The sequence below is a fragment of the Clarias gariepinus genome, chromosome 17 (genome assembly GCF_024256425.1).
Source record: "Clarias gariepinus isolate MV-2021 ecotype Netherlands chromosome 17, CGAR_prim_01v2, whole genome shotgun sequence".
Lineage (NCBI taxonomy): Eukaryota > Metazoa > Chordata > Actinopteri > Siluriformes > Clariidae > Clarias > Clarias gariepinus.
The window spans coordinates 19,474,815-19,488,375 of NC_071116.1; the positions used below are offsets into that span (position 1 = coordinate 19,474,815).

Here is a 13,561-nt window from a genome sequence, read left to right on the forward strand (position 1 = left end):
AAAATAATCTGCCAATAGAACAAGACTTTTTCTCTTGGAATATAAGTAATATTTGATTAGAAATAAAGCTTAATAATCTGATATTGGGTTTACTGTCAACTTATTATTATTTTTAAAGTTGATTTCAGTTATGTAATTTACGTAAGTTACGCTACCTTCTTCTTATGCTAGCAATACTTCTAGCCTTGATGAACTTCCCATTATTCCATAATGCAGCCATTAAATAAACATTTAAGGTCCTGCACTGCTGAATATTAAAATTGTACTGTACTGCATGTAATTAAGTTTATTAGAGCACTAAATTATCTGTAAAAATGCAAATGAATCTTGTTAATGAAGCACAGACACAATAACTGAGTCCTACCCATCATCCTTAAAATAATGACATGGTGTAATGCTATATGAAACAAATGATTTGTCACTCCTCAAGCATTATATACAGTATGCATGCATACAGTACAATGTGTCTACATACAGAACACACCTTAACATTTTGGATCTGCAGACTGCCTGCCTCCAGCAGGGACATTCGAGGCTCTTTAGCCAACAGACTCAGTCCGTCCTTCAGCCAAGTGACCGTGGGTTCAGGCTCTCCAGACGCCCTGCACCCCAAGACCACCAGGGTGCCCACTGCCACTGTCTGATTGGTTGGCCCGTGCTGAATAATGGGTGGTGGGCGGTCTTTAAGAGCTGTTGAGTAGAAAGTACACACAGGGACTAAATGCATAGCAATTTCCTTTGAAGCATCTCCTGACCTTGCAGGAGAGTGAGCACTTACCGCCAAGCATTTCGATGCTTCTCGATGATGGATGTGTTCTGAAATTTAGCACCTGTTCTTGCGGTCAGTCATGCAAAAAAGACACCTTTGATTGTGTGAGTTTTTGGCATGCCATCGCCAGCGTGGATTAAAAATGGCTTGCCTGAGAGGCTAATTAAAGTCCTTTTTCGTTGTACCTTTCAACACTTTCACACCCCCTTCTCTTCTTTCTCACATCCTTCGTCTAAATTAGCTGCTTACTGTATATTTATTAAGAAGGCGGGTTTTAACACACATCATTTTTATATCTTTGTAAATCTTTCAAAAGCCTATGCGCAACCAATCTCCATATATTTCTGTAACCTGACATTAATCATATGCATTACAATGATATACAGGTTCAGTGAGCCCCAAGAAAGCTTTATATCACAGAGCCAAAAACACCACGACTCCAGGGATTTCCAGTTTAATCTCTAGCCAGTGTTTCTGTAGTTTTTATGTGGTTTGTCACGAAGAGAAATTTCGTTGTTTCGCTTTACTCAGAAAAGAAGAGTTGTTGAGTTCAAGTTGTTGAATTCCACTTATAGATTTCCTTGTTTTTGGATGGAATACAAACAACAGTCTTTAATCAATCTTTAGTAAATTGTCATTTGGACCCTGCTGGGCTGAGAAATGGACTCTGATGGCTCTGTCATCGTTTGCTCTCAGCTCGGAGTTATTTAACACGCCCTCACCTCGGACTGCTGTGGATATGTTTGCTCCATCGACTCGTGTTTTATCCCATAGTGGCGTTTCACATTACTGCTTTTTATTAGCACCACTGTTTTGGAACGTATGAGACAAACTGGTTTTAAACTTCCCGCAGGAAGAATAAACATATATTGATCCATCCATTCATCTTAGAAGGTTCAGTTTTCATAGTTTACTTTTCTTTCCCTGGAGTAAGCCATGCTGTGTTGCGCTTTCGTTTCTATTTCTTCCACATACTCTGTCGATACACGGTAAACCATCGTGCTGATTGGCTCAGTTGAGTGATGCATAAAGCCACGCCTACCTCAAAGGGTCCTAGATTACTGGTATATTAATTATTCAAATTTTCCAGAAAAACATCAGGGTGTGACTTATTCCGGGTCGGAAACGCGGTCCACTATTTAGTGATGCTTGGTCTAAGGCTTTTCGACACGACTGCACAATGATAAAAATTCTAAACAAAGTAAAAAATATGACAAAAAGAAAACAAGCCCTCTTATCTGAAAGAATACATTACACAGATTTAGAGCTTACATTAGGAATACCACAAATCAAAAACTATTTCAATCAATATGTATTTAAAAAGACATACCTTCTTTCTTAACTTGGTCCGTACGCTTAAAAATGCTTTATGTACTTTATTTACTTGGTTGGCGCATTCCTCACATAGTAATTGGCTTGCTTTGATTAAACTGTTGTTTAAGTGCAATAGCAAATCTGACACAAGCTTTGTAGATTACATTCCTAACAACTGTCCTCAGACTAATCATAAATACATTTCTATTCATCTCAGAGAAGAGAAAATGTTTAATTATTGTCTACGGACTTGCACATGTAATGGATACACAAGGTTAAAAATCCAGAGTAATCCTTTAACCTTAATGGTTTCTGCTTATAGCACAGCAACATTTATTTACTTAAATTGTGCCTACAGTGGAGAACAAAGATTTGTATCTCCATCATGGCAATCTGATCTCATCTTCCTTTGCCTCTCTTACTCCTTCCTGCTCCGCTTCCCCTCTCTCGCTTCTTTCTTTCCTGACCTCTCTCACTTGCTCGTCCTCTTCGCCTCAATTGATATGCACGGCAACCCAGCATTCGCTGCTTCGAGGGTAACGCGCTCCTTCTGCAGAGAGGGCCTTGAGCAGATGTTAATTCAATAATGTCTGCATGAGCAGGCCAAGACAAAATGGAAAGGAAGCAGAATACGGCTCCCAACTGGCGGCGCCACAGCACTTAAGATAATGATACTCTTTGAGAGAAGAAGTGGGTGTAAATGTGTGTCTCTCCATCAGCAGCCCCAGTGTTAGACTTTATGGGCTTCGCCTGCTTTTCAGGCCATCCACAGTCTTTTTCTCCTTCAAACCAAAAGAAAAGGTTGATGAGGATTTGTTAAGGATTTCTTCTGAAGTCATTCAGGAGCCGCACCACAAAGTGGAATACTGCCTAAAACTGCCGCGTCTAGAATAAACTTCAATTTGCTACATGCCCACAATATTGTACTCAAAGTATAGCGCGAGAATGAAAGGAAAATGCGGATATCGCATTTATTTTTTTTCTGAGGCAAAAAACAAAACAAAACAGGTGCACTTCTGAATGTGTGTATGCACGTACTTTGGTGTGTGTGCTGAAATCTATCGAGAGTGATCGAATACTGTTTGAGGTTGACAGATTAAGAGGTAGAAATACTGCTGTAATACATATCCAAATGCCACCTGCTACCTGTCCTGTTTTAAAACATGGTTTCAGCTTCAGGGTTGATTGATGAGAGTGAATACATTACAGGCAAGCACTATGGTTAGGATTAGAGGAACTTTTGATAAATTTGTATAGTCATGGTGCAAATGTGTACAGAGTAGAAAATTCAACACACTCACCATCAGACACCTCCAGCTGGGCCTTGGCCAGTATACTGCCTGCTACTGTGAGAGCCTGGCAGATGTAATAGCCTGCGTCTGAGCGCTGGACCGAAGCAATGCTCAGATCTCCATTCTGAGCCACTGAGAAGCGACTTCCTGCCTGGGCAGGTTGATTTGGAAAAAGCAGGTCCTGAGGAAAGTGGAAAAAGCTGATTTAATCAGAAATCTCAGCAGAAGGAACAAATATGGATTGATAAAAGAGCCTCTGTTGAACAAAGCAACATGATTGGTATTTGACTGCTAGACTGTGAGCAGTGTGATTTTTTTTTTTACTCTGAGATTTGCCTCTCTTCTTCTTCCCTAAGACTGACCACCTTAGAGGCCACACATCCAATTAGAATTAACCGGTTTTAAGGCCACGCCTCCTTTCCTACAGCTGACTTTTTTTTGAGGCCACACCTTCTTCCCTAGAGTTGACCAGAGTAGAGAGCATACCTCTTTTCCTTTGAACTGACAGGCTTAGAGGTCATCCCGTTATAGGGTGGGACAAGGTTTAACCTCCAGGTTTGAAAAATTATTCCAACATGAAAGTGCTAAAACATGCAGTTCCTCAGATGTCCACTGTGGCACCAAAAGTAAGTCAATTTCCCTTTATGTTAAAGTAAGTTAAGCCTTTATTTGTCACATATACATTTAGGCATTTGGCAGACGCTCTTATCCAGAGCGACTTATTATTATTTTTTTTTCCATTACACATCTGAGCAGTTGAGGGTGAAGGGCCTTGCTCAAGGGCCCAACAGTGGCAACTTGGTGGTTGTGGGGTTTGAACCTGGGATCTTCCGAACCAGAGTCCAATGCCGAACTGCCGATCTTCCAATCAGTAACCTAGTGCCTTAGCCCTCTGAGCCACCACTGCCTTATATGTTATTTATTTCTGAGATTTGCCTCTCCGATCCTTCCCTAGAACTGATCACTTTTTGAGGCAACACATCCTTCTCTAGAATTCATTTAATTGCTAAAAAATTCAGTTCCTCAAATGTCCACTAGAGGCTCCAAAAGTAAGGCAATCTTCATAGACCCTCATGAACAATAAACAATAAAGTTTTCATTTTCATTGGTAGATTTCCCATTCCTGATAGCTGTACAGGGGAGCATTTTTATGTAACCCAAACCCATCAGTTAAAATGACATTAAAATAAAATTATGCATAAGTAAGGGTGTGGTTGATTTGAGAGACCGCTACATAGGTCGATGAGTATGGTATGGATGATCGAGTTCAATCAAATGCAAAGAAATGTTAGCCAAATTGTTAAATTGTTAGCCACCATAGTATTTTAGCTAAGCTAAGCTAGCTAGCTTGTGGTAACTGAGGTACAGTAAGTAGGCATGTTCCAACCAACAGAGAGCTTGTCTAGTGTATATACTGTATCGTCTGTGGTTTAGCATTCAAGGCCTCTTTACTAGAACTAGTGGGCATGTAAACCATGTCTCTTTATTTGGACCAACAGGCTTACGGGGCACACCTCTACACCTATTTCTAAGAGCCTTGGAGATAAAATTTTCTGGCAGGTTTACAGACCATTTGCAACAAAAATACAGTTTAATTTAAATCATGACTTAACTGATTCAGCATTTCTACATGCTGGTTTTTATTTTGTAATTTATTCAAATTTAAAGAAGTACGACTGTTAAACAAGATTCAAAATTCAATATTTCTACATGCTGATGTTTAAAGTTGGTGTAGCTGTTGCACATACAAAACACAGAGGCCTACGGTGGGTTCATGACTTCACACAGAGGCTGCTCGGTAATTAACGTACGAACCGAGTGGTGTTCAGCTGCCCGCCATGCCCTTGGGCACAAGCCAGTGCGCTGAGCCAGACTTCACCACCCACTCAGAGCCTCAAGATCTCTTATCTCCCCTTGCCTCTAATGAGATTTCCCTTCATTCACAGTCCTCAAATCTACCCAAGTGACGAGAGAGGAAGGGCATTAACCAGATTCAATTAGCCCTAATGACTCAAATTCAGTAAATTAATAAGTTTTGAGATGACAAACGACCCCCTCTGAGTTATGTGATGGAGGGCTGATGACCACTTCATTACTCTGAAGGTAAATCTGACCATTCATCTAACCAATTAATTGCTTAATTGAGCAAAATGCTTTGTTTCAATCCCCAAAATAATCAGAGTAACACCCCTGCCAGATAATTTGATTCAGATATGTAGACTGTATCTCAGTCTTTCCTGTGAGCACAGAGTTACAGATCATTGCATAAACACCCACACAAACACATAAATCTTCCATGGATATGCAAACGCTGTGGAGAACACTGACCTTGCTCCCCTCTCTCTGCCAGAACACAGCAGGCTGCGGGTTTCCCTTGGCCTCGCACGGGAAGGTAGCGGTACGTCCCTGCATCACAATCTGGTCCCGGGGCCGCACAACAAACTGGGGTGCCTCTGAGGTGAAAGGTCAGATGGGTATCATTGCAAACACGGAGACACAGCTGGTTACGTTCTTACTGAAAGGAACGCAGGAGCATAGGTGTGGTCATGTTTAATGCAAAAGCTGAGGTGTTAGGAAGCGTGCGCTCCTAATTAACATGCAGCATACATCGGCTTGAAAAGGTGCAAAACACAGTGTGTTTACTAATGCCTCCTGGGGTGAGGTGGAAAGTTCAGGTAAAAAAAAAATGGCTGAATTTCATACGATCTGCTACGTTTAAGGTTCTATACTTGGAGACTATATTCCAAAGTCTCATTCATTTGAGCCATGGTTTAGTTTAGATCACATGATAATCAGCCTAGAGGAACTTGTCAGTCTTGTGACATAAAGGGTTGATTAGTGGGAAAATGCATGCTGTTTGTGGCAAAGTAGGGGTGGGTACTTACCAGGATGATCTAGTGAATGAGCAATGAGGGCAGGAAAGGTGAGTGGATGAAGGGGTGATATTCACAACAACAGATACAGGTTCATCATCCAAAGAGGAAAAAAAAACAAAAACACGCTCAGATGTCGGGTACACAAATAAATTTAGGACAAAAACACAAAGTCCACTGGGTGACTGATGAAATGGATCTTAAATCTCATGGATTCAGAAGGGAGCTTAATAATGCAGCAGACTGCCCCTAATGCAACATCCTGGAGATTTCCAAAATGGAAGCTCTGGCTAGACGGCTACAAATATTACCAAAGCCCAAATCTCAAATGCTGTATCAGTGCGTCACATCTTACCATTTCCCCCCCTCATACCACACCTCAACCTGGATCCAACGGTGTGCTCGAAATATTACACTGTATATTGCTTTGCAACAGACTGGAGCGTGAGACCAGACTTAAAACTGTCATTAAGTTCCTCATTTCTTGAACTTAGTGGGAGGGCAGTTTGAGCCGGTCATACCCTGTTCTTCCCCTAAGATAAGTGTGTATGTGTGGTGTGTATGTATGTTTGTGTATCACAGGACTCCCACTGGTCATGGAATGACACACACAGAGGGAGATGGTCCTGACAGGCTTGGATCCAACAGAGAGAAATAAACTGTTCCACTCCTTGGTGAGACTTTGGTTATAATGCGCTGAAAAAAGTGGGTTAAAAGCCTGCTGTTGGTAGAATAACAGCTTTTGGGCAAAACCACATATTTCCCTTATCCTCTTTCCTAATGTTAAAATGGTCGAATTTATGAACATCTATACATTTTCTATTCCAAACAAGCAGGCAGTACGCTACAATTTCTATCCTGTGATGCTTTTCTGCTCAACACAGGTGTAAAGAGTGTTTGTTTGAGTTTCTAACACAAGAGACTTCCTGTCAACTAGAACCTTTCTAGCTATTCGTAGCTAACCTTTTAAATCAACAGGGTACTGTACTTCTACCACCAAAAGTGTGATCTCTCACATTGACTTGATGGAGAAATGTGGCAAACTGGTAAGCTGGGGAATAAGCAGAAGATAACTTTATTAAACTGCTGAGAAGGTACCGTTCTTCACCCTCAGCTGCATCATTCAAGTTCATAAATGTTATCAACTAGACGTCCTGGCGAACTTTTTGGTAAACTTTTAATCTGATATGACTGGGTGAGTAAGCAAGCTAAATATTTTTAAAAACTATACTTTTCTCTCTCTCTCTCTCTCTCTCTCTCTCAAATCTATAATAAGCTATTGTTATATTTAAGCAGATTTATCTTTAGTTTTGGCGTTTTTTACAGTCTACAAAGTTCATCACTGCTGCTAATGCTAATGTTCTCATTATTTTTTTATAATCATCTCAGGAGATTTCCATTTCATAACAGCGAAGCACACCAAAAAGCAGTGATGCGCTGCCCTGTGCACAGCATATGGTCTGAGTGGGCTACTGTGCATGAAGCGGTGGCTCTATAAATAAAATCATACTTATCTTATATGCATTTAAAGCCAGTTTGTACAAAAATATTATCCAGTTAATCATTTAAAGCATATTATTCAATATTTAGGACTTATTACAGTTAAGCTAACAGGAAACATACTATATTTACAAGGTGCGTTCAAGTAAAAACGGGACTTAATACTGATAAAAAACTGATAAAATTTCTTAAAAGATGCCGTAAAACCAATTGACATTTACAGAAGACTTTAGGCACAGTACAGTGATTAGATTTTAAGCCAAAGTAAAATGTGAATGGTGCCAAACTTAAATGATTTAAATCATCACCAAACTAATTTTAATATTACAGAACGATAACCCAAGTAAACACGGCCGAGGTGGCACATTCGGTTGCCTGATCCTTAAAAATCGATGGATAACTTGTGGGAATTTGCAGCCTTATCTGTAAGAACTGTACATACAATCATTCATTTCCGGAAGGTTAGTGCATGTTGGGTACCGAGAGAGCTCTCTACCTTTGATTGGCACAGAAGATCGATAATCTGCAGTAAGCTAAAGGAACATTTTGACAGGGAAGGCCAGGCAGTCCGATCATGGCTCCAGTGTACTGAGAAAACTTTCTACCTTGGTGGTATCGAAGCACCAGTATAATGCTGGGGTAGGTGTATTAGCGTAACGGGATTATACAGAGAAATACAGATAGATTATTCTCTCATAAACTAAGAAAATTCTGTTGTTCTGCATAATCAAAAATCCCAGTTTGATTTGAATTCCCCCATATGTCTGGAACCCAAACATTCCCTACAAAATCCAATCAAATCAAATTCCAACAAATGTTTTTTTTTCTCATCATCTTGTACACTTTTGTCTTCAGTAATGTGCGAGCACTCCAGGGCTGCACTTATTGCCGACTCCTCGTCTCTATAATGGCAATAAATTCAGCAAGCCTGATATTTAATTAGTTTTGTAAGACATTATATTGATTCTGTTAATTATAGGATGTTCAGTGCGTAATGATGCATCAACTGTCTGATGCGAATTTATTAGCCTCCACTGAGTTGCTTGTTTTTTGGGGGGTTGCAGATAGAATAATCTAGAATGTATATAGAGTATGTTCGACAAAAAAAAGAAAGAAAAAAAACCTAAAACTGCACTTGTGTTAATTTGAGGAAAAGGCCATTTAGCCCGTGCATTTATAGTAAAAATGAGAGACGGTAATATAGTGTAATGCAATTTTGCATGAAAATGAATTCGATTTTAAATATCAATGAAAAATTAGAAATCATTTAAAAATTATAAGATTTTTGAAATGTAAAAAAAAAATGCACTGATTCTATCTAAGTCAGATTTTCAATTTTTTGCATCCATTAAAAGGCATGCAAGAAAGTGGATCAGCCATTCTCAATGGCCACTAGATGTGCTAGTACATGAGTGTGTGAATATGGTGGCCTGTGATCTAGGGTGGGTTCCCCTGCTCAGCAGTCCTGTGATGGATGTTGGATCTACAGTATCACAACCATGAACAGGATAAGATGACTAAACAAATCTAATTACACCACAAGTCATGCTTGCATCAGCACAAAACTAGAGCCCTTCATGTAATAGACATTATTAATACCACCATGCAGCAGTGGTTATGAAGACAACACGAAGGTAACTCACCCCTGACTGTGAGCGTAGCCGATGATTCCACTTTGCCCACCCGGTTCTCGGCAATGCACGTGAAGCTTCCCTGCTCCCCAGAAGACACTTTCTTAATCCTCAATACATAGTCGTCCTTTTCGTATTTCATCTCGTACCTGTGCGGAACAATGCAAGCAGGATTCAAACACATTTGCATGCTCAAAGTTAACCGCTCTCATGTTAAAGCACAGCAGGAGCTCAGTGCGGAGAGGAAAAACAGTGATTAGCAAGAGACAGTTTTAGAAAAAAAAGTAAACAAAGAATAATGGGCTGGTGAAGCACTTTTGGGGGAACAAAAGGCACTTTTTTTGTGCAGCCCTTGAGAGAGTCCATACTGAAGATGATTTGGTAAAGTGGAGAAAAAGGGTGTCAATTATGCAAGCATCAAAGCCATGGTAAAATGAAAGGTGCTTTCAGTCGGAACCCTCACTGTTCTGCTATTTCAATATTTATGAAGAGTAACCCACTGTGTTTGGCGTATGTGTGTGTGTATGCGTGTGTGTGTGTGTGTGTGTGTGTGTGTGTGTGTGTGCACTCATCCGGAGAAAAGAAGATCCTAAGGGTCTGGTGTATCTCGGGCGATCCTTTAAATAAAATCCTGCAGGTTTCATTGATGAATCACCATAACGTGCATATCGAAGCAGAACCACTACTGTACTCAGTGAGTCCAATTAGCGAGAGGATAGCATTTACAAACTCAATTACCTTTTCCTGTAACCCATCAAGCTAAATTACAGCACAAGAAACCACAGCCTGAGTGTCAGACTGTTTTTATTGCAGTACAGAGTGTGGGAGCATGTTTGACTAATAACACAAGTGAATCAGTGTGTGAATGTGCTCATCGTTCCTGTATTCCAGCTGTATATCCCACCTCGTACCCAAGGTTCCCGGCATAGACTTCGGCTCCAGCTGACAAGGACAAAGCAGGTAAATCAAAACGATGTGGGGGAAATAACACAAATGTGACCAGTGGGATAACACAGTAAGTCTTTTCTTTTTTTATATATATATATATATATATATATCTGTGAGTACATGAAGCAGAGGTGAGAAAAATAATAAGAGCCTTTCCAGTGGGTGGAAGATGAGGTGTATTTAGAAAAGCCAAGACGTTTGATGCACAGCGTAGGAGTATTGTGATAATGGTTTCAAATTGGATTGAGCCATACAGTACTAAGATTCAAGTAATGTTACAATCTCAACCTACACATTAAAACCACTCACAAAGGGAAGTGAATAACACTGCTTAGAATAACACTCAATTCTCAAAGTTGATCTGTTAGAAGCAGGAAAACTGGTCAAGCGACTTTGACAAAGACCAAAGCATGACAGACGACTGACTGGGTCAGAGCATCTCCAAGAGAGCAGGTCCTGTAGAGTGTTAAGCAATGGCTAGTTCAAATTGGCTGCATCTCTGCAGACTAGTAATAGACCCCTAGTACTAGTACCCATGTTGAGCCTTGTCCATCCATGAAAGCTCCTATAATGGGAATCTGAAGCAAGGGGAAAAGGTGGCTAGTGATATTTAAGTTAAGTTCAGCATTTATTTGTCACATACAGTATACATAACTGCACAGTAAAATTCTTTATTCTTTGCATACTCCAGCTTTGTTAGTAGGCCGTTCTTACGCCACCCCTAAAGCAGAAAGTGTTAGAAGCCTTGCTCAAGGGCCCAACAGCAGCAATCTAATAGAGCTGGGCCTCAAACTGCTGACCTTCCAATTAGTAACTCAGATCCCTAACACAGTAAGTTATCACCGCCTTTAATTGATGTGCATGACTTGACTAGAGAAGAAATGACCGTCAGGATGTATGACAGGAAGAAGGAAAGCCAGTAGAGGTAGAGTGATGCTCTGCACAATGTTCTGCTTGGAAACCGGTTCAGGAACTGGAATGTGACTTGTTACTAAAAAAAACCCTGTGTTTGACATGCGGCACCCTTATCCAGAGCAACTTATATTTGAGCAGTTGAGGGTTAAAGGCCCTGCTTAAGCACCCAACAGTGGCAACCTAGCAGTGGTGGGTTTGAACCTGGGACCTTTCGATGAGTAGTCCAATTTCTTAACCACTAAGCCACCCGAGCCTGCATGGCAACAGTATAGCCAGTAAATGTCAAAGAAATGTTTGAGGAATATGAAAAAGAGTTAGGATTTGGTCTCCAAACAAGAGCAAATATCGGTTCCATGGAGCCCCCACTTTGCACCTTACCAAAAGACCAAAAGGTAAAGATATCTCAGCACGCCTTCAGAGGATTTGTAGAATCCAGGCCACTATATCATGCAGGTGGTTTTAATGTTGTGGCTGATCATTGTATATAGTCCCTGCAGAAGAATTGTTTGTAAAGGAGTGGAGGGGAAAACTGACAGGCATTAGGGGGCTCCAAATATGCTGTTGTTTAGTGGATAGAGAGGTAAGCAGAGGCCATCAGCCACACAGGAGACCACCTCATACACGACTCAGCACTTCACAGCACTCTCACACCTCAAGCAGCTGCCACATCACTGCAGTGTGAACACACACACACACACACACACACACACACACACACACACACACACACATACATGCACCTAGTTGTTTTCCAAAAGTAAAAAATGTATCTGGTAATAGTAAGTAATTATAAAGTAGTTACAAAAGAAGTTGATAACGGTTAATAAAAAGGTATAATTTGTATAACAGTAATTAATTAGGAAAAAGAAAAAAGTTTTTAAAAGTACATTTTAAATATAAATTAAGAGTAATGTTATTATTAATTTAAGTGTGTGTGTGTGAATCTAATTTTTTTTTCTCATAATTCAAAACTCATATTAGTCATTACATGTAAAGTGGAGTAGTTGAATATTTCAAACCTATTTTAATTCAAAATTTAAAAATATTAAAAAATAATATTTCCTAAGATCAATCAAAAAAGGATTTACAGAAATGTCCAACTGTTAAAAAGTATGTTAATTTATGCACTTAATAATTGGACAGTACGGTGGCTTAGTGGTTAGCACTGTCAACTTGCACCTGCAGGGTCGGGGTTCAATTCCCATCTCGGGTCTTAAATGCACTAGTGTAAATCCTCTATGTGTATATACAGTATAACCAAGCAGAGTAAATTCAGTGTAGATGCACATTTTGCCCAATGATCAACACCAGTATATATCATGTATATAATGTTATGTTATAATTCAACAATAAAAGCCTAATTCATTGCAGATCCAAATCCCAGCTCCTCAGCAGTAAACACATTGTGTTTTAATCAAATCTATCATTAACTACCACACTATTAAGGCTTACAAAGAAGATTTTTTTCTCCATGATTTGGCTGGCTGTAAAACATACTGATGGCGGGTTAATGGAATACGAGTTGATTTCATTCTGCCACGCAGGACGGCCGTCTTTCTTCGTTAATGTAATGTAATGAGATGGAAATCGGATGGTCGGAGTCCAGATTGATGAGCTGAATGTGCAGCAAACACTGTAGTGCTGTGCCAATTTGCTGCAGAGGCACCGTGAGCAGTAGGCAATTATGAATTCGTACAAAGAACAGTTCTGGTCGACTGCTGTGCATGTTCGGAGAGGAGCTGCTGCGAGCGGTGGACGCATATTCAGAAGATGTCCTCCATCGTTCATCTAGCTGCAGCCTTTATTCTGCGGAAAGTATTGTACAGTGTGTGGGGGTTGAAATGCTGGAACAAAGCTGGTAGAAAGGAAAACACAGGGAGAGGCAAAGCACTCTGCCAAATACTGTAACATTTCTGCCTACTTATATTTCTTTTGTGTTATTCTTTTTTACATTCGCATACTTTTAATAGGGTAATTATACACAATTACAGCTTCTCCTTCTTCACTGCACATACTAAAGGTATCGCTGTATTTCGTCGATTTTCTTCGCCACACATACACCCACACTCTCAATTAGAATGGTGAATACTGTATGTTTTAAAGAAGGCCTTATATCTGTGAATGGCGATCCTGGCTGAGGATTGTTGCCGTGAACATTCAGTGAGTAGAATGCCTAAAATCGATGGATCATTTTTTCGCCGTGACTTGCAGAAGAGACACATCTGTCTGTAGGAAGTTTATCCACAATCACTTACGAACACCACTTGCACATTACAGGAGTTATTGCCACATCATTGTGTAGTCCTGACCTCACTTCAT

At 40.1% G+C, this 13,561-nt stretch overlaps 1 protein-coding gene across 2 annotated transcripts in view; it reads right to left on the reverse strand.

Moving 5' to 3' along the window:
- LOC128545554 (roundabout homolog 2-like) overlaps positions 1-13,561 on the reverse strand; it is a 139,725-nt gene that overhangs the window by 36,457 nt on the left and 89,707 nt on the right. For both annotated transcript variants that reach the window (XM_053515955.1, XM_053515953.1), the window contains exons 6-9: positions 9,392-9,528; positions 5,704-5,828; positions 3,385-3,556; positions 485-690 (exon numbers count right to left, since the gene is read on the reverse strand). In XM_053515955.1, the coding sequence (XP_053371930.1) occupies positions 485-690; positions 3,385-3,556; positions 5,704-5,828; positions 9,392-9,528 (640 nt within the window). The remainder of the gene's footprint in view (positions 1-484; positions 691-3,384; positions 3,557-5,703; positions 5,829-9,391; positions 9,529-13,561) is intronic.